This window comes from Equus przewalskii, chromosome 10 (assembly GCF_037783145.1).
Source record: "Equus przewalskii isolate Varuska chromosome 10, EquPr2, whole genome shotgun sequence".
NCBI lineage: Eukaryota > Metazoa > Chordata > Mammalia > Perissodactyla > Equidae > Equus > Equus przewalskii.
In genome coordinates, this window is record NC_091840.1 from 17985708 (window position 1) to 18008210 (window position 22503).

General features: G+C 35.1%; 1 protein-coding gene and 1 non-coding gene across 2 annotated transcripts in view; both read left to right on the forward strand.

Annotated features, from left to right (window-relative positions):
• Positions 1-22503, forward strand: part of NSF (N-ethylmaleimide sensitive factor, vesicle fusing ATPase) — a 142469-nt gene that overhangs the window by 72720 nt on the left and 47246 nt on the right. The window contains exons 10-12 of the mRNA XM_070561754.1: positions 13405-13570; positions 14567-14641; positions 14828-15015. Coding sequence (XP_070417855.1) covers positions 13405-13570; positions 14567-14641; positions 14828-15015 — 429 coding nt within the window. The remainder of the gene's footprint in view (positions 1-13404; positions 13571-14566; positions 14642-14827; positions 15016-22503) is intronic.
• On the forward strand, positions 9393-9495 carry LOC139074217 (small nucleolar RNA U13). Its single transcript, XR_011523755.1, has one exon. It is a non-coding gene; the product is annotated as a small nucleolar RNA U13 (small nucleolar RNA).

Genomic DNA, 22503 nt, shown 5'->3' on the forward strand with positions numbered 1-22503 from the left:
ATATGTTTTGAAGTGACGCTTTTATTTCACATTACTTCCAGAGACTTGAACTCATTTATCCTTTGGAAAAGGGGGAAATTAAATCCATAAAGGGACTTGTAGAATTATGTATACGCAAGGTCCATGTGTAGAAAGCTAGCTTACTTACCACCAAGTCAGCTCACTTGCAGAATGACAGGTATGAGTTGTTAGGTCTCAAAGAAAAGCTTAATTTGGGTCTTAGAAAAAAATTAAATTAAAAATCAAATCAGAGTTTACTAATTGTGATGCTTAATTTTGTGTGTCAATTTGACTGGAACATGGGATGCCCAGACATTTGGTCAAACATTATTCTGGGTACGTTTATGAGAGTGTTTCTGGATGAGATTACTATCTGAAGCAGTAGACTGAGTAAAGCAGATTGCTCTCCCTAATGTGGGTGGGCCCCAGCCAATCAGTTGAAGGCCTGAAAAGAACAAAAAGGCTGACCCTTCCTTGAGTAAGAGGGAATTTTTTTCCTGTCTGACTGTCTTGAGCTGAGATCTCAGTTTTTTCCTGCCTTCAGACTCAAACTGAAACATTAGTTCTGCCTGGATCTTGAGCTTACAGGTTTTTGGACTGGAACTACACCATTGGCTCTCCTGGGTCTCCAGCTTGCTGACTGCAGACCTTGGGACTTGTCAGCCCCATGATTGTGTTAGCCAGTTCCTTATAATCAATCAATCAATCAATCTCTATATATAGTTAGATAGATCTATGTAGCTGTATGTCTAGATATCCATTTTTAGGTGACCAATTGGTTTTATCCATCTAGAGCTATATATATGTATATATATATCTCCATCTTATTGGCTCTGTTTCCCTGGAGAACCTTAACTAATATTAACATTTATTTCATTGACACAAAGTTTAAAAACAATGCCATAGGATTCCTGGTTCTGGCAATACAGTAGACTAGGTAACCTAAAAACCTTTCTTCTGCTACACTTTCAAATGCTGGGTAAAATATAACTAAAATCATTGTAAATGCATAATTGAGCTCTCAGGAAAGAAAAGGAAATCTCCAGAAGTGAAAAGGAAACTGGAAATTACAGTGGTAAAGATCTGAGCTACAGCTTTTGGTTTTGGTAATATATGAGTTTAGGTTTTAGCATCCACTAGGGGGTAGAAAGTGATCTCTTGAACCCATTTAACGTATAGACTAGGAACTGGAACCTTCAAAGGGATTGTGTCCTAAATGAAAAGAGTAGACTGGAAAATATCTGCCTACCAACACAGAGAAATAACAAAAACATTTAACTATCTGCCTGGGTTCTGGAGTAGAAGCTGGGGCATCTCCCATGGGAATTCTAAACCCTGGATCCTTGACTCATGCTATTTAGGATGTGGAAAAAAAAATTATACACACACACACCCACCTATGTGGTGTGGGGCTCTGAAGCTGAGAAATTAATTTAAAAATTAATCCTGGGCTAATGATACCATCAGGTTGTCAGATATAAGGAAACCCCAAGGGATACTACAATAGTCCTGGCCCCAAGAGATTCTCAGAGGGAAAGCTAAAATAACTTCAAGAAATGGAAAATGTAGACCTCAAAACTTAAAGGTCAGCAACTAGGTTAAACTTTAAATAAGCTAATCAGTTTCAGCCGAAGAGAGAAATGATAAACAAATTATAAACAAAACAACAGATTAGAAATCATTCAGAATTTAGCACAGAGAGATAAAGAGATGGAAAATATGCAAGAGAAGTTGAGATAACAGAGTTAAAATGGGAAGTCCAAATAGAAAGAATAGTATAGAGGCAATATTCAAAGAAAGAATGGCTGAGAATTTTCTAGAACTGATAAAAAACATAAATACTCAGATTCAGGTCACTATGAGCCCAAATAGGATAAGTAAAAATTAATTTATATCTGGACCCTTTGTAGTGAAACTGGAGAATGCCAAAGAAAAAAGAGAAACATCTTAATATCAGCAAAAAAGAAGTGATGATGACAAACAAAGAGATGCTGTTACATTGACAGCAAACTTTTCAACAAGAGCAAGAGATAATAGAAAATAGTAGAGTAATATCTCCACAGGGCTAAGTGAAAATAGCTGTCAACTTAAAGTTTTATACCCAGCTCAATTCTCATTCAGGAATAAGAGTGAAATAAAGACATCTCTTCAGGCAGAGGCTAGTAGAATTAACTAGTCACAGGTGTTTGCTAGAAGATTGTGATGCAGGATGTACTTGAGACTGAAGGAAATTGAACCCAGAAGGAAACAGTGGATGCAAGAAACAATGATGAGCAATGGAACTGTTGAAACCAAAGGTAAAATCTGGGACTTCTACTTCTGGTAGTAGCAGATGGGGTAAATTGAATCGTGCCTGCCACTGAAGACTATCAGAAAAGCTCAACAAAGTATTTTAAAATTTTTTGCTTGAAGGCTTCAAAGAGCTTACAAGATCTAGGAGGAGAACGGGGTCCCAGAAAAAAAGGTCCTAGTGTATGGGGTCAGTGTTCCTCTGGAGATATTAGGCTTTTCTGGAGGGAGCTGCTAAACAGCTATGCAGCCGTTTTGACAGGCTAGTGGGCCTAAGCGGGACAGAGATTAGAGCCCATGGCCCACAGAGAAGAGATACCTGATGAACATGCCTCATTTTGAGTTGAGACCCTGAAGGGCTGCACCATAGGAGCAAGGGTTAACTAAACTAGACATGCTCTTCCAGAGGCTGCAGGTCGGCTTTGAGTCATATCATTCTCTAAAATTAGATTGGTGCCCACAGACATCTGGCAGAATTGTAGATCCCTCCTGGAGAAAGGTAATACTATGCAGGGCCACAGATTATTCCTGTAGTTTGCAAATGTAGTGTCTTATTTATAAACAAAAGCAATCAGATGCACAAAGACATAAACAACATAAACAAAGAGAAACAAAAGATAATAGAAATTGGGCCTTCAGATATTGGAATTCTCAGATACAGACTTTTAAAATAACTGTGCTTATCATGTTTGTAAGGGAGGAAGACATTTCCTGTACCCACTTGAGTTCCTTCTGGCTGGGCTACAAATTAAATTCACATGAGATGGAATAACAGGAGAAAATTAAACAAAGCTTTATAATATGTATACATGGGAGAGACTCAGGAATACTGAGCAACTCACCAAAATGGTGGAGGTTCTCCTCTTAAATACCATCTTCAGCTGCAAAGGAGGATGTTAAGGTTGGGGGGAGTCAGTTATGGGAGATTACCAGAAAAGTACAGGAAGCAAGAGTAAGGTTATTATGCAGATTTAAGTCCTTGCCTTCAGCATTGATAAGAGTATTTAGAGATAAGGTTATCCCCCCTTCTTCCTGGTACAAAGAAGGAGACACCTTTACAGATGGAGATTTCCCTTAGAAATATAAATATCTCTTACAAAGGGTAACTTCTACTTGTCAGAGTCTCTTTCATGTCTGCAGTTTTTAAAAGTAACCAGCCCGAAATAATCATCATGCCAAAGAGACATATCTTGGGGTGGCCACTTCCAATCCCCTACATGTTCAAGGAGATAAAATTGAGACAAGATTGAGAATTTTGTCAGAGCACCAGAAACTGTTAAAAAAATATCAAGTGGAAATTCCAGAAATGAGAAATTCAGTAACTGAAATTAACTCAAGTGCATGGATTTAAGCAGCAGATTAGACACATCCACAGAGAGAATTAGTGAACTGAAGATGTTAGGTGAAGATAACCAGAAACAAAGGATGAAAGGAATGAAGAGAGAGGAAAAATACTTTGAGAAGGTCTAGTGTATATCTTTAAAGTTCCAGAAAGTCAGGAGAAAGAAGATGAGGCAAAAGCAATATTTGAAGAGAAAAGAGTTTAGAACTTTCTTTCTAAAACTGATGAAGAACAGCAATTCCTAGATTCCAGAAGTACAGTGAACCTTAAGCAAGAGAAATAGCAAAGAAGTCTACACCTACAGATATCATTGTTAAACTGCTGAAAACCGAAAACAAAGAGAAAAATCTTAAAAGCAGCTAGAGAAAAAAGAAAGATTACTTTAAAATAAGTAACAATTAGCTGGCAACTGTCTTCTCAACAGGAATGAAGGAAACCAGAAATCAGTTGCATGCCATTTTTTAGGAGCTTAAAGAGAATAAGTGTCAACTTAGAATTTTATATCCAGTAAATGGATAAATTGTCATATAAATATACAGTGGAGTTCTACACAGTAATAAAAATAAACAGACTATGGTTATACACAGTTGTGAATCTCACAGCTAAATACTGAGGAAAAGAAACCAGACAAGAAGGAATACATACTGTATGATTCCATTTCTATAAAGTTCAACTAAAGTATAGTGTTTAATGATGCATACTTAGTTGGTAAGCTATAAAAGAAAGTGAGAATTACTGTAAAAATCAGACTGTGGTTGCCCATGGGGAATGGTTGGGGAGGGGTGTTGGGGAAGGGTGAGGAGGCGTTCCCAGGAAGCTGACACTGTTCTGTTTCTCATTATGGTTATGTGAATGTTAATTTCAAGTCAATTCATTGAGGCATGCATTCACATTTTGTGAACTCTCCCTCTATGTGTGCCATACTTCCCAAAGTTTAACAAAGGTAAATTTAATAAGCATTCACTGTATAAAACAACAAGGATAATGATAAATATGGGTTTTTTTTAAGGATAGAACTAAAATATGGAACAAAACATATGGGAAGTGGATTAAATCCATGTGAGATCCTTGTGTTATTTGGAAAGAAGATGGTAATGTTAATTAACATAAAACTTTGTCAAATGTGTATGTGAAAATTGTGTATAACTCTCAAGCTTTCCGAAAGCATGAGGAGGAACTGGGGAAGGAATAAAGAAAACTCAAATACTTTAAAAGGCGAGAAAGGAATCATAAGACTCAAAGAAAATGTGAAGATACTGAAAATGTAACTTAAAAAAAAATTCGCTTACAGCAGTCAGAATGATAAGTACCTAGGATTAAATTGAATAGGAAAATTAAAGGAGAAAATTATAAACATTTTTGAAAATATTTTTCAAGAGCTAATAAACGGTAAGATAGAACATGTTCATGTGTGGGAATACTCACAATATCATTAAAATGACAGTTCCTGCTGATATTAATCTGTAAATTCAGTGCTTTTCCAATCAAGTCTAACAGCGTTTTTTTTTGAAATTTGACAGCTTGATTCTAATTTTTTTTTTGATTCTTGAAGAGCCATGAAAATTCTGAAGAATAATGAAGACTTATTTTATCAGATATCGAGACTTACTGGAAAGCTGTCGTAAATGAGAACAATAATATATACTCACAAAAACAGACCAAGGAAACAGAATAGAGCACAGAAAGAGCTTGCTATATGAAAAGTGAGGTTGCCAATCAGAGGGGGAAGAATAAGCCATTTCATCTTTGGCCCTCTGTTTGGAAAAAGATAAAATGCAGTCCCTATCTCATATCATACAGAATTGCAAAGTGGATTTGCAAAAAACAAAACTAAAACTTACAAGAGAAAACATTTTTAGAAGAAAAGTAAACAAAAATCTTTTAAGAATTGACTCTAGGGAAGAATTTCTTTATTAAGATATAGAAATCAAATCCGTAAAAGATAAAAATATTAATTTGGCTACATTAATATAAAGAAAATTCTGTCTTACAAATTACACTAAATACAAATCTCTTAAACTAGAGAAGATATTTGCAAAGCATATAATCCACAAAGAATTGGCATCTTCTATAGTAAATTCTCTGTAATAAGTAAGAAAAACACAAACACAATTTAAAAAAAAACTGACAAAGGATGTGAACAGGCAGTTTTCAGAGGAAGACTCCAACTGAAGATAAGCAAATGAAAAGATGCTCAGGAAAATGCATGATAGGAGACATTGTTTTATAAACAACCTGGTAAAATTTACAAAGACTAGTAACAGTAAAAGTTGTGGAGAAACAGGGCCTCATGTACATTACTAATCATAGCATGTATAAATTAGAAGAATATACCAAGTGGGTGATATCTTATGGATTAATTTGACATCATCTTACAAAAATGAAGATGCCCAAACCCCATGACCTATGAGTTCTACTTCAAGACAGCAACCCTGGAGAAATACTCTTGCACTTGTGCATAAAATGACGTGTACCAGGATGTTCATTGCTGCACTATTTGTAATGGGGAAAAAGTAGAAACATCTTGATTCTTCCTCAGTAGGAAATGGTATATCTTACAAACATTAAAATGAACAACAGATTTACATGGATCAATATGAGTAACACTCAGAAACATAATAACATCAAATATATATATTAATCTAGTAAGCTTAACTAAATCTAATTTACCCTGTCATTTCCTACTTTTTCATAGTTTTGTTGACGGTAAAAATAAATTTTAAACATTGCCATTATAACAACCCTTTTAATGCTTCAAGTCTGCTCTTGGGTGCTTAATTGGTTCAGTTTTACACAAGGTAGTTTTCTCCCCTGCTTCCTTGCATCCCGTTAAGTTCTTGTTCATGTTCCGGTCTCGGCCATCTCAGCCACATGGGTTCTAGCAGGCATGCTTCCTGTTGGATTGGTGCAAGTCTAATAACCGATCTCAACTCTTCAGACAGTCCCAGAAGCAGTTCAGTTTTACAGGTCATCCTTAATACTACAATATTTCCTGCCTCGAGTATCTTTTTAACATACTATATACCAAGAAAAATAGTCATCACCATTTACTATCTGGGTTGAAAGAACTCTCTTTAAAAATTATTTTAAAGTTATTTTACAAATAATTTATGAATGTAAGAATAAAAGGAAGTGAAAGACTATGCAATTATTTAATAAGAGCTTAAATATAGCAAACAATTTTTATTTCATATTTTCCCGGTTTTAAACAGACACACACACACACACATATATACATATACATATATATACACACATATATATAACCAAAATTAGCAGAAACCTCTGAATGTAACTAACTGTTCATCACTTGTCATGCATGAACTTGAACATACTTATTCTAAATTTCAAATACATCTGTAATACATTCTAGCTTATCATTGCCTCTGGTTCTTTTTTTTTTTTTTTTTTAATTTTTTTAAGATTGGCCCTGAGCTAATATCTATTGCCAGTCTTTTTCTTCTTCTTCCCCCCAAAGTCCCCCGGTACATAGTTGTATATTTTAATTGTAGATCCTTCTAGTTATAGTGTGTGGGACGCCGCCTCAGCATGGCTTGATGAGTGGTGCTAAGCTGGTGCCCAGGATCCCAACCTGCAAAACCCTGGGCCGCCGAAGCAGAGTGCACACCCTCAACCATTTGGCCATGGGGCCAGGCCCCTGGTTCCTCTTCTTATGCTTGCATTGTCAAGACACAATACTTGAAGAATTTTTTTTAAATCCTTGGCTCATAATTTTGTTGAAGAGAGGATGGTCACAAAAAGCTCCATAATTGCAAAACATTTTTTTATTTTTAGATTTATATACACCTTTTAGAATAGTCAATCAAATTTTTTAATGTCTTTATCATCTGTTTCTTCTGGTCATCTCTTTGATACCAGCCTTCAGCACCTGTCTAACTTAGAAACTATATCAAGGAAATTTTGATGCACAAGTGAAATAAAAACATGAAAGAATACTGTCGTGTGTCCTTTTAGAAAAATGAGATGGCCTAGTTTCTTGTCACAAAGTATTGTACAGTGAAGACTTTTTGTTGAATAAGTAATTGTATAAAAATGCTCTATTTTCTTTTTGTCCTTAGAAATATATTTTTCATTCATTCTTGAATTTGAGAAAATTTATGTAAGATAGCATCATCTGAAGGCACATAGTCTGAGATTTTACTTATAATGATAAATTTCACCATCTTCATTAGTCTCAAGTGCTGCTATCTCATGCTTTGCATTTAACTTTGGATTCATCTAATAATTGTGAAATATCTTCCTCTGTCAATTTTGTTTTCTTTGCCATTATGGCCAGGAAATTAAAAAATCTGACTTGTCAATTGTGTTCAATTAAAGCTCGAATCAGGCAAAAGTAGATGGTGTCTCCAGACTTCTTTTATACCTTCTTGAAAGGTGAGACAGAACTTTGGGCAACACAATAAGAAAACTGAAGGATGATGTCATAGTGATATTTATTTCACTATTGCATCATTCTTCTAAGCAATTTCATCATTCTTGCATTTTCTTATTATTTTAATCTTAGCATTGTTGGGAATAATTGATGAGTAATGATGACGTAATTTCTAGAATATTGAAATAGCATATAGATCTTAGATCTATAAAAAAGATCCAGTGGACCCATATGGTAATTGCAAGTTAGAATGAGTTTTATTCTATTTTTTAAAATATATTTTCCTTTTTGTTCTGTGGAAGACTTCTAAGAAAGAAAAAACTCTTGAGATATCTATCTTTATAAACAGTTAAAAGTGCTCAACAGAGAAACATAAAAAGTGAAGTTGTGTCTAATGGACCCTAATGGTATACTGAGGATTAAACTCTAGGTGCAGGTGAGCTACAATGCCCTATAAAGAAGCATTTTATAAAATCTGTTGTGATAGTTTCCACATGGCTGCAAAGATGTCTTTGGTGCTGTCTTTAAACTTGCAAACAGTTTAAATATGACACTATTAATGATAAAACTGAGTTGTCAGAGACTTTCTAGGTAGATATTAATCATAGCCAGTCTTTGCAGTTACACCTTTCTCAATCCTTACATCCAGAAGTGGCTTGATATATTCAGCTAACGACCCCAGGGAAGGTTTTATGTGTTGCATAATAAAGAAAAGCATCACCTCTGTGATTCTGGACAGTCCAGGCTGACAGAGATGAACACTTGCATATAGGTCACACTAGTTAAATATAGAACAGCTGTTTTGAAGGCTGTTGCCAGGGGCTCAACAGCATCAGCTCTGTTTCTATGGGGGAAGACTTTGCAGAGCTAGAAGCCAGTGAACTGAAGAGGCTTGCATTGTGGAAATTTAAACTCTTTGGGAAAGGGTTTATTGATGATTCAGCTATGTTAATCTGTGAACATTAATCTTGACATCCTCCTTACCTAATTCCTAATTTATTGCTATAAGAACTTGCCTTTATTTAAGTAAGACGCCTGTAAAAATTGATGTTATTGTACTGACTAGGTTGGTGGAAGGGACTTGATGACAGGTCACGAGATTAGTAAGGTTCTGAAAAGGCCAGAATTGTACTGAATTATGTTTAGGACAGATTGCTCCTGTGATCATTTAATCTAACACAGTGTTCTTATTGTCTCTGGCTTCCCTTGCACATAGATGATTTTTGAGGTTGGACTGAGAAGGAAGTCATGACTCCAGTGGCAACATAAGGCACATTCACAGCAAAATTCATACATTATAGCAGCTTTTTGTTTCATGCTGTATTGGTAGACAACCTTGAATTAAAATGTCTTTTAAAAATAACGTAGATCCTTTTGTAGTTCGTAAGCATGATGATGGGGATTCACACTATTGTGTGAGATGTGCCCCCCTCAGCCATTGTGACAACATCGGCACATTACCCATCTGACATGAAAGGGAAAAAATAATAATAAAAATAATGTAGAATCTCACAGTTTTTCAGTTGCAAACAGGAATGTCCTTGTTTTGGACTGAAGATGGCAAGAATTAATATCCTACTATATAGATATGTTTGCAAAGCTAAGGTTGTAGTTCTGATTCCTCATTCTCAGTCTTTTCTACAGATAGAAAGATGAATAGTTTTTGGTGTTGAATTTTTTTTAAGCAGCAAGCTGATTATTGAACAGATCAGACATCTGTTCAATAAATATGATATTGAGAAATTGTTAATTTTTTTCAGATTTGAATTTAGATTTTAAAACATTTGTAGAAGGAGAACAATTTGTATGTAATGTTCATAAAAAAAAACCCCTAAATTTTAGAAACTTTGATGAACACATGACTATCATCTTGCATAGAATTGCATTAAAGAATGAACAATAATCCAAATATGCATGATAGAGTGTAAGTATTATAAGATATTTTGTCTGTTTTTTTACTTATTAAGAAGTAAAACTGACTTTTTGGTGTACAATTTTATGAATTTTAACACATGTATAGATTCATGTAACCACCACCAAAATCTAGATACAGAACGTTTACCTCACCCCCCAAAATTCCCCCATGTTGTCCCTTTATGGTCATTCTCCTTTGCTAATAATTCCTGGTAACTACTTACCTGTTTTCCATCCCTATGATTTTGTCTTTTTGAGAAAGTCGTATGAATGGGATCATAGTTGGTCACCCTCTACGTAGTTTTACGCAGTATGTAAAAACTCTCTTACAGATTCTGTTTACCTCATTTATGTACCATTATTTCTCACTTACCTTCCAACTCCATACTTCTCCTTGTTCATCCTAAAGTCAGGATTAAAATCGTCTTACATAAAGAGCATTCTCCTTTTGCAAATCCTTTGGTGATCTTCTCTGTTTCAATAGAAAGGCCTGCTTCTGGATTTTATTCCCTGTTGTGATAGTACTGTAAGTTCTGTTTATTATCCCTATTATAGGACCCTGATTGCCTCTGAGCCTTTTGTTCAGGTGACCCTCCATGCTTCTAAATTCTTATCTGTTAGGCCCTGTCTCTCTCCTTCTGTATGTCTTTGTTCAGGAAGAAATTCTCACACACAAAAACAAGTACACCTGTTAGTAAGGAGGACACAAAGTTCTATTTGTAGACGATATGATTGTGAACCTAGAAAATTCAAAAGAATCAACTAAAAAATCTTAGATGTTATAAATAAGAGAGTAAAGTAGCCAGATATGAAATAAATATACAAAAATTAATACAGTTTCTTCATACATATTGTTTCTGAAATATAATGGAAAAATTCCATTCACAGTTGCAAACAAAAAACATAAATAGTTAAGAATCTTTATGAAGAAATTTATATGACAGAAACTACAAAACTTTATTGGGAGACATAAAGGACTTGACTCATTGGAGAGACATATTCTTAAGAACTGAAGATGTTATAAAGATATTAATACTTCCTAAACTAATTCAGAGATTTAATCTAATTCCAGTCAAAACTGGTAATAATCTAGCATACATAAAAATATAAAGCCTGAAAAAAGTGCCATCTCAATCAATGAAGAAAGGATAATTTAGTCAACTGGATTGGGTCAGTTAGTTAACTATTTGAAGGAAAATTACTTGGATTCTTACTTTACTTGTAAAAATAAACTCCAGATAGATTAAACAATTACATGTAAAGTAAAAATTTAAAAGAGAAGAAAATATAGGTGACCATCAGTGTCTGTAATGGGGGAGGGTTTTAAGGGTAAAAGTAGTGGAAAACATCATAAAAATAAAAATTGATAATGTTGGCTATTTAAATGGTAAAAACACATTTTAAAAATCCTTCCATTTATCAAAAATCTACCATAAATAAAAGATAAATAGCAAACTGGGATAAAATATTTAAAACAAATTTAATAATACCCTTAATATATAAGTAATTATTTTATAAATCCATAAGAAAATTTCTTAAATCCTAGCAGAAAAATGTGCAGAGGATATGAACAATTAATAAAAGAAAAATTACCAATGGTAAAAAATATGATTTAAAAAAGTGCCAGTCTCTTCAGTAATTAGACAAATACCTTTTAAAAATAATTTAAAAATACCATTGTTCATCTATCAAGTTGGAAATTATTTTTTAAATTTTTCTAATATTCATTGTGAAGATATATCAAGATATGCACTGTCATATACTGTGGTGAGAAATAAAGTATAAAACCTTTCTGGAAAAGTATTTGACAGCTTATTTCAAGGGCCTTAAAATACTCAACATACCTTTTAACCTAACAATTTGCCTTCAGGAGGTAATCATATATATTGTCAAGGATTTGAGTATAAAAATGTTCGTTGCAACAACATATATAATACTAAAAACTTAGACATTCGTGAATATTTGAAAGTAAGGAATTGATGTGCAGTAGGGGAGTTAAACTGTGAAATCAGTCACACAAGGAGGTATTATGGAGCCATTAAAAACCGTAGTGTATAGTTGTATTTATAGGCATGGGAAAGCATTTAAGATAATATCTGGACTGAACAAGAGGATACAAGCTATTTAGATAGCATCGAGTTAATAATATTAGTTGTTTCTAGATAGTTGAATTTTGGGTGACTGATTTCTTTACGTTTTTTGGTATTTTTCCAAATTTTCTCTAATGATCATGTATTTTGTAATTAGAAACGAAAATAATTTTAAATTGTTTTCAAATAACAGTGTTCAAGAGAATATAAGATGTGGAGAGTTTTTTAAGTAAAATAAATTAAAAGTACAGAAATAAATCTGCAGAATATTAACAGCATTTATCTTTATGGAGTATAATACATTTTTGGCTTATTTCTATTTGTTTTACAACTTTTGCTCAGTAAACATGTAATACTTTTATAATAAAGTGAAAAAAAAGACTCTTTTAAAAAAAAGATTATATCCTTGCCAGAGTTTTAATGAATACCAACCATATATAATCTTGAATCTCACTATGCCCATCATTTATCCGTATGTTGTCATACTTAGGTTATGTTCATTTTCACCTGTTTTGTTTTGTAAATCCCTAATGTTCTTTGTTATTAATAAAAAAGAAAATTTATAGAGTGCACTTCCCCCTTTGGTTCCTAAGAAGAGACTTCATTATCTAAATTGTTAGAAGGTCCATGTTAACTTAACCTAGTGAATTATTAGCCTTTAAAAGTATTTGCCTCTATTAAAGGTTCAAAATATGTAAACTAATTTCTTTTAATGATGACTCTATATCCAATAAACTAAAACAGAAATCATGAGGCAGAAGAAACAGCACCCCCTCCACTGTGTTCTTTTTATAAACTGTCTCTCTGTTCTCACTTTACTGTTAAGAAGTAATCTTTCCATATGATATAACTAAATATGAATCAGATTCATTTCCTTCCCGCATTTGCCCAATTCCCAGTTGATCTCTGGATGGACTTACCATTTAGCTGTATAATATGACAAACAAATGTTAAACCTACTGATTCTAGGGCAGTCCTTTCACCAAAACTCAGGGAAAATGGGAGGGAGTTGCCATTCACTGACTTAAGAAATGGATCTGATAAGTGCAAGAGTTCTTTCAAATAGTGAAATAAGAAATGTATGTAAATGAACAGTTAGTTATTTGATGGCCTCTTCACTTTCATCAGCACATAACATGTATTTTTGTTTTATGGTTATTAGATATGAGGTTCTGGAATGCCTTTTCAGTTTCCAGAATTCTGAGAATGCAGTTCCAACACCTTTGAGAGGGCAACAACTGTGGTTATACTTGATATATTTATTAGTCAAAATGGAGCAAAGTCAATCTGTGGAAAGCTTTGTTTTGCTTTTTTGATTAGTTTGTTTAATAATATATTCAAATTATGACCTTTAATATAATTTTTTCCCTTATTAGCTTGGTGCGAACAGTGGTTTGCACATCATCATCTTTGATGAAATTGATGCCATCTGCAAGCAGAGAGGGAGCATGGCTGGTAGCACAGGAGTTCATGACACTGTCGTCAACCAGTTACTGTCCAAAATTGATGGGGTAGAGCAGCTGAACAACATCTTAGTCATTGGTATGTTTGCTTTAAGAAAATTACTATGATTTCAAGAACATTAGACACAGAGGTTCTGAATTAAGATCTATGTAGGTTGTAGTTACACTATTTTGCCAATGTTTCCAAATTAGAATCAAGTGATATTAAAGAGTTTGACTATTTTAACGTCTAACCTTAATAGAACAAATAGAAGATGGGTTTTAGTGACTATGGCTTTAAGCTTATAGCTCACAGATGAAAAGGCAGCACAATGTGATGCGTGGTTTTCAGTCTGGTCCTGTAGGCCTCCAGGGTCTCTGAGGGCCGGGGAGTGAGCTTCAGATCACGCATCCGATTATAACTTCTTCTTTTAGCTGTTTTATGTACTGAGCTTTTCTTAACATGGCTTTTGAAAAAAAAAAAACATGAAACTTCTTGTGTCTGTGAAGGTTGAAAACCATTGGCCTACGAGAAAGGGAAGGGGCTTTGGGATCAGACAGATCATGTTCACATTGCCTCTCTCTCGCTTTGACAGGTTACCTACCCTCTCTGAACCTTAAATCTTCTTTTTAAATACTTGAAGTTTGCATTACATTTATGTTTCATTGGCTTGTACAGTAGTGAAATTCTAAAGCAAAGTCTCTAGGTATTCTTGTTAGAACAGATCAAGAACGAATGATGTGGGGGAGGAAGGTGGGCAAAAGTGATGATTAGGCTCACACGTGAGGGGAGGTGGTGAACATGATGCAATCCAACAGAATTCGAAATATATTATGATGTGCATCTGAAAAAAATGAATTAATAAAAAAAATGATCAAGTCCCATGTAGAAACAAAAAAAAGAACAAATGTTGTTTTTATTTGAGAATAATTGGTTTTCTATTGACTTTTCTATTTCCGTTTCTATTGACTTTTATAAAATGTCCTCTTAGCTTATCAGGGAAATTACTATTCTTACATATACTTAAGGGACATTTTATGTTATTTTTGAACTCTGATCATTGGTATGTTGTTTTGGTTTAACATCCATGCTCAGGAATGACCAACAGACCAGATCTGATAGATGAGGCTCTCCTTCGACCTGGAAGACTGGAAGTTAAAATGGAGATAGGTAAGCAGATCTGTCACTGAGGGGGCGCGGGGGCATGTTTAGAGTTGATTAGCAGGAGCAAAGTCATATAACTTAATGTTGTTAGAAAAGTTGTATATCATGAGACGCAGATGTTTACGTGCTTCAGTACCTATAAGAGAAGCATTAGGATTAGAATAATCTCCATTTTATTTTCAATTTTATCAGGCTTACCAGATGAGAAAGGCCGACTACAGATCCTTCACATCCACACAGCAAGGATGAGAGGGCATCAGTTACTCTCTGCTGACGTAGACATTAAAGAGCTGGCTGTAGAGACCAAGAATTTCAGCGGTGCTGAACTGGAGGGTCTGGTGCGAGCAGCACAGTCCACTGCTATGAACAGACACATAAAGGTCAGTAAGAGCAACCAACAGATGAGGAGTCTGCAGCCCTGTAAATCTCTGCCAGTATTCTTTCTCTTCCCATTCAAGCATACCAAGGGCTAGGGTAATGCTAACTTTTGACGAAGAGACGTGGTAAAAGAAATAGGAATTTAACTGTCAACTGCTAAAGCTTCAGAGTAACCAGAAAAAAGGTAATGGTGTCATCTGCCCCATGGTAACCTCTGACACATCTACCTTAAGTTGCCACCATCTGATAACAGACATGTGAAGATGAAGATTTTGCAGAATTTTCTTAAGTCTTATCGTGTGGAGTTGTAACATGTTATAGAAAGTTGGATTTTCTACATGCTAGAACTATGGGGGCTGCTTCATTCAGCAAAAATACCTGCTGTTTTCGAGGTATTAAGCTGGAGACACAAAGATAATAAAACAGACCTCTTCCTTCAAGGAATTCAGAGTCAGGGAAATGGACATGTTTGCAAATTAGTACAATAATGTGATTGATACTGTGGTAGAAATACATACCAGGATACTTTTATTTTGGTAAATAAAGCTTGATAAAGTGCATTTGACCCTTTACCATTCCTTCTTCTCTTCAGGTTTCACCCGTAGATAGATGACTCCCAGAAATTTGTCTCATCTTTTTTTTTTTTTTTTTAAGATTTTATTTTTCCTTTTTCTCCCCAAAGCCCCCCGGTACGTAGTTGTATGTTTTCAGTTGTGAGTCCTTCTAGATGTGGTATGTGGGACGCCGCCTCAGTGTGACTGGATGAGCAGTGCCATGTCCACGCCCAGGATCCAAACTGGCGAAACCCTGGGCCACGGAAGTGGAGCGCGAGAACGCAACCACTCGGCCACAGGGCCGGCCCCCATCTCATCTCTTGAGAGCATCTTTCTCCCACTTTCAGATGTATACTAAACACCTCCACCTGGATGTTTTATCGGGTCTCGGATTTAATATTCCAAAACAAAACTTGCTATTTCTTTCTGTCTTTTTTCCCCCCCGTTTCCTTCCTGCTCCTATCTCCTTGTTTATCCCAATTTCCCAGGCTTAAAATTTCAGGATTCTCTTTGATTCCTACCACTCTGCTGTGTCCTACATCAAGTCATTTGCCAAATTTTGCCTGTTCTGTGTTGGTAGTATCTTTCATTTCTCATTGCCATTACCTACCTTCTGTTTGATCAGTCTTCCTGTTTCATACCATTCTACCCTTAAGAAACTTTCAGTGACTCACCATTGTCTACAGAACAAAGTATAAACTTCTTAGCCTGGTCTTTAAGGTCCTCTTTGATCTTACTGTAAACTGGCCTTTCAAGATGTGTTCCCGATTGTGCTCCATACACTTTAGCCAAAGTGAAATAGTCACCGGTCATCAGATATTAGCTTATTTTTTCACTTCTCTGCTGTTGCTTCTTTTTTTCCCGCACTTCACTGAGAGCCTTTACTCTCTGTGTTTACATATCTTTTCAATATCTGGTTCATATGCTGCTACTTTCTTCAAACTTTTTCTGATTCTCCCGTTTGAGAATGATGTGTTCTCTTTCTCCTTGAAATGGTAAAGTATCATTTATGATACCTTCAGTTGACTTTGGTTCCAAATGTATTTATTTAGCACTTACTATATGCCAGACACTATGCTAGCGGTTAATGCTACAACTGCAAAGGAGTCAATTGCCTGTCCTTGAGCAGCTCGCAGTCTAATCCTCCACATGCAGTCATAGAAAGTATATGCAAGGTAAGGAAGTGAAAATGTGTCGGATGTGGTCAGCTTGTCAGCAGAGACAAACAGGGGAATTTCTGGGTAGATGTACCTCTTGGTACGGTAGGGCATTTTAAGTAGAAGGAAAAACATACGCTAAGGAACACAGACACAGAATAGCATGGTGTGTTAGGGTATTCAGTATTGCTTCAACATAAAAGGTAGGGGAGGGGAGGTAGAGAGAGACATTGTGGGGGATAAGTCAGGAGACTAAAGGGGGATGTAACACAAAGAGGCTTTTATACTGTTTGAAGAAGTATGGACTTCTTTTCTGTGAGTAGTGCTAAGCCATTGAAGAGTTTTAAGAATAGCAGCGACAGTGTTAAAACATAAGCTCGCTCTGGCAGCTGTATCGAGTGGAGTATTTAGGGGAGTGGAGCTGGCGACGCAAGAGAGGGGATACAACAGTTCGTGTAGTATAACAAGTCGTGCAGGAAATAATAAAAGCTGAACCGTTAGGTTGAGTATGTCCTAGTTGTTTGGGTACCTCCTATCAGTGGCTCTAAACCAAGAGTCAAGAGTCTAAACCAAGAGCTGCTCTACCCCATGAATTTATTTACTTTATTATTTATTTATTTTATTTTTTTATTTTACTTTTATTTTTATAAATTTATTTTTGGAACACAACCGCACCCATTCATTTACATGTTGTCAATGGCTTCTTTCGTGCTACAGTGGCAGAGTTGAGTATATTTGCAGAGCCTGCTACATGACCCACAAAGCCTAAATATTTACTGTCTGGCCCTTCAGAGAAAAAGTTAGTCAACCCCTGTTGTAGCCTTTAAGTCTGTGTCTTATTCATCTCTGAATCTCCCACAGTATCTCAAATAAGTCTAAATGCTGAGAACATGGTAGATGGTTAGTGAATATTTTTTAAATTAGTAAACTGATAGACGTTTCTGAATCAAACTGTATTCATAGGTCATAATTTCCCTACATACTAGAAGTGACTTTGTTCTAGCTCAAAAGTGCCATACTGGAGGAAGCCACTTTGGACAGTGTGGTAAGAAAAACCTCTTTAAAATACTGGATACCCAGTGGGAGGAGGCTACTAGTACTGCTGCATAAAAAAAAAAGAATGCCAAAGATCTGGGTAGTATGAGAATATAGTATTGGATGCTTTAGAGAATGGATCCACTGATTTCATTCATTCATTCTTTCTCCTTGCCATGAGAAATGTCTTAGTAAGAAGTGATGGCGACTTCAAAAAAGAAATTGTGTAAATGGTGTGAAAATTGCTCCCCACCATCCTAATCTTTCACTTCAGACCACATCAGTGCTCTTGATATAATCCACAAAAGTTTATTAGTTATCAGATTTTTCAAATGCATTAGCCACCAGATTTTTCTCTTATTTAGTCATTTGTCATCTTTACCACCATAATCTTATCCCAAAATGCCTCTAAGCCATTGTCTCACTAAGAAACCTGCTTTCTTTAAGCATGTATTGGGTTTATCTACACATGAGGCAGTGAGGAATGGTGGAAAGATCATGGATTTTATAGTCACAAAGGGTGGTTATGCATTACAGTTATTTCACTTTTTTGTTTCTGATCTGTCAAGGGGAAATAACTACCTATTTCATCAGGTTTTTGTGAAAATGAAATCAAATACTGTACGTGGAAGTGCCTTACAAACTATATAAATGTTAGTCATTTCCATTTTTGTTATTATTGGCTGATTTGAGAGGATACCATAGACATCCTTTTCAACATCTGACTTTTCAGTTTCTGACCTTTGTTGACTATTTGCAGTTATAATTTTTTTAATTATAAAGCTAAAATATTAATTACCACTGTGCAGAATATATTATCTTTCAAATTTGCAAGTAAGAAGTAGTGCAAATAGTGGACATTATTTTCCTCACTTTTTCCGTGTGGTTGAATTATCTTTAATTTAAACTTCAGGTGATGCATATTGACTTGTGATCAACTCCTTTTATACCAAATAACTTTATTTTTTACAGTATCTGTGGAATACCTAATGCAAGGGACTCTGTACATATAAAGGAAAGATGTCTAAGAAACTAGCTTCACCCCCCAAAAAGAAATAGTACTAACATTTATTTCCTTTTCTGCATTTTTAAAAACTGCATTGTCAGGAGGTCTTTAAAATGTAGTTAGTTGATCACTAACTTTTTTTTTAAAGATTTTTTATTATTTTTTCCTTTTTCTCCCCAAAGCCCCCCGGTACATAGTTGTGTATTCTTCGTTGTGGGTTCCTCTAGTTGTGGCATGTGGGACTCTGCCTCAGCGTGGTTTGGTGAGCAGTGCCATGTCCGCGCCCAGGATTCGAACCGACGAAACACTGGGCCACCTGCAGCGGAGCGCGCGAACTTAACCACTCAGCCACCGGGCCAGCCCCTGTCAGGAGGTCTTTAAACACTCTTTTCCCAGCAAGACTCCTCATCCGGTGAACAAAAGGCATACAGTTTTAGAGTTCCCATTGCTGTAGATGTTCATAGTTTTAGTAGTAGAGATTGATGAATAAGTATGTAATTTGAAACTTAAGATTTAAAATTTTTAAGGAACTTATAACATACCCAACATTCAACTGTTTGTTATGATGCTCTTTCTTTGTATTATAAAAAGCCACTATTAGTGTTATTTTGCTTCCTTTTTAAAAGACGTAGGCTTAAACAGAGTCCAGTGGACTAAACTAGTCTTCCCTGTGAAACTGTTTTTTCAGGTTTTCTGAGACAAGTGGAAAAATCCAGTCATAAACACCTGATGTTCATGTCATTTGTACTTGAGCCCATGTTTGTGGTCAACTAAAATTCATGTGACATTTGGTTGTTTTTATCTTGAAAGGAATTTCTGCTTCAGGTAGAGAAGATTCATAACCCAAATTTCTTCTACTCTAACCTATTATAAGGAAATAAATTGAGGACCCACACACAAATACTTGACAGCTGAATCAAAGCTCTGATTTATGTTTGCAGAATTTCAATAAAATTATTTCTTATTTGTATAGAATTTTGATTGATTAAAGTCATTCTACCCTTAATTTAAGAGGAATGATAAGAACTTTGAAAGGTCAGATTTAAAAGGTTATGAAATTTAAGGGTGACCACTTGATATTTGCTGGTGTTGAAATACAAGTTTATTAGTTTCTGCAGGTATAAGGTGAAAGATGTTGCCTCTTCTATATTGATTAGCCATTATAAATAAAATGAAAAAAAAAATTGCACTAATTCAGACAAATGAGAAAAGGTTTCTGAATGAGCAAAAATTGAGAAGTGTAGATTTTTTAAGATTTTATGATTTTGATAAAATAGTAAAAAGTTAAGAGAAGTCCTTAGAAAACATATTTTAATGAATAGACAGGAATAATTTACAATTGTAATATTGATTGTTTATAATTAGGTAATTTCTAAAATTCCTGGAGTGCCTAAAATCAATTTATTGTAAAATAACTCTCCCCCAGCCATCATAATTCACTTTTTTTTTTTTAAAGATCTTATTTTTTTCCTTTTTCTCCCCAAAGCCCCCCAGTACATAGTTGCACACTCTTCGTTGTGGGCCCTTCTAGTTGTGGCATGTGGGACGCTGCCTCAGTGTGGTCTGACGAGCAGTGCCATGTCCGCGCCCAGGATTCGAACCAACGAAACACTGGGCCACCTGCAGCGGAGCGCGCGAACTTAACCACTCGGCCACAGGGCCAGCCCCCATCATAATTCACTTTTAATTCATTGAATGAGTCCTTTCCTGATAGTAAAAAGACAAGTTTCACACCAGCTTCAGTCCTGAAATCTGTCATATTTTTTGGCAAACACTGAAATATAGACAAGATTTTCCCTTCATATTGCTATATGTTTTTATCATTTGATTTCAGTTTCACTATAAGAGGAAATCAAAATACAAAAAAAGTTATAGTAAAAGCTTAGGGCTGTATAGAGAGGTGAGGCAGGTAGCTTCATTGGGGTTTTAGTATGATTCTGTCAGAGCTCACTTCACTTTCACCTGAGAGTTTACACCTTTTAGATGTGTCAAAAAGTTTTAATCAGACTTTAAAATCTTTATATAAGATTACCTGGAAAACTAAATCGTATATCTACCCTTAATTAAATTACCCTTATTCTTAATTTAAAAAAACTTCCAGGCTTTTATACAGATAAAGTGATTGATAATGGGTATGATAAAAGGAGCTAATATATATAAACATACTTTATAAACTGCAAAGCACTGTAGAAATTTATATATTAAGAACAGAGCATCATAATTCTTTCGTGGAGTTTGTGTGTTTCCTGTAACACCATTTCCTTTTTTTTTTTTTTTTTACTTAGAAATGTCAAATACATGTGATTAATATTTATTGAATGGCTAATATGTGCCAATGAAAACCCTATTAAGAATTTAAATGCTAATTGTCTCTTTATGTAGGTAGAATATTTTGTCTATTTAAATGTTACTTGTTAACTTTCTTTTTAAAAATATAGAAATCATACATGAACACATTCTCTTTGTAGAAGACTCAAGGATTCTAAAGTATATTGGGAAAAGTGGGAAAGACCTTTGCTGACACCCTTTGCCTTTCCCTCTCCAGAGGTCACCAGCAGTTGGGATATACCTTTATAGTCTGTTTCCTTCACATTTTCATTCATATACATATGTGCTTTAAAAAACAAAAACATCAATGGAATTGTACTGCAATTTATATTTTTCCCTTGACAATTTGTCTTGGATAGTTTTCCATATTAGTATATTTAAGTCTTCACTATTTTGGACAAATGCATAGTATTCTAGAATATTGCAACATAATTTAAAATGTGAGATCCATAAGGGCAGGAACTTTGTTTTACTTGCAGGTATGTCTCTAGCGCCTAGAACAGTGCATAATACTGTTAGGAAAATGCTCGCCTGTGCTCCCTGTGTACATATGAGAATCATTTTCTAGGGTAGAAATAGCCAGATGTATTTTTGAAGACATGGTTACGTCTGTCTTCTAGTTTCTAGTGTTATCATGAGAGGTACCATGCCAGATTTCCTCTGGTTCCTTTGCAGGGTAACCTGTTTTTGTCTCTCAAAAATATTCTTGGACTTTCTCTTTATCTTTGGTGCTCAGAAAGTTTACAACAGTGTGTCTAGACAGATGTGGGTTTCTTTTCATTTAGCCTCATTGGCATTCATTGAACACTTTAAACTGCAAAGACATACCTTTCTTTAGCAGTGGAAAAATTTTTTTCTTCTGTCTTATTGTTTTTTCTTTATCATTCTTTCTCTTTTCTCCTTCTGAGACTCCTCTTAGATCAGTGTTAAAACTTCTGGATATATCTTCCATGCTTTTTAACTTTTCTCTCTCACTTTCTGTCATTTCTTGAAATTTGGGACAGGAAGGAAGATAAATAAATGTGTTCTGTTTGCCATCTTGATCCAGTTTCCTGACACAGTTATTTTTATCCCATAAGGCTGACTTTTAAAAAAAAGTCTATTTTGTTTGTCTCAGCAGTCTGTTCCTAAAGGAACATGACTCATGTTTTATAATAATCGATGGAAGGTTGATATTGCTTAACATACTTTTGTTTTGTAGTCAGATTTTTTTAAGCTACTTTTTAGGAAACTAAAGTACCATTTTAAAAATTAGACTCACTTGCCTTATGGTATTGGGAGAGAGCCCACTCGCATTAAAAAATGTGTTGGTGTTTCAATCACTCATCAGGTCCAGGCAGCTCCAAGTGCTGATAAAAGCCTTGATGCTTCTCCAGATGTCTGTTCTGAGTGTTAGCGCCAGGTGCAGTA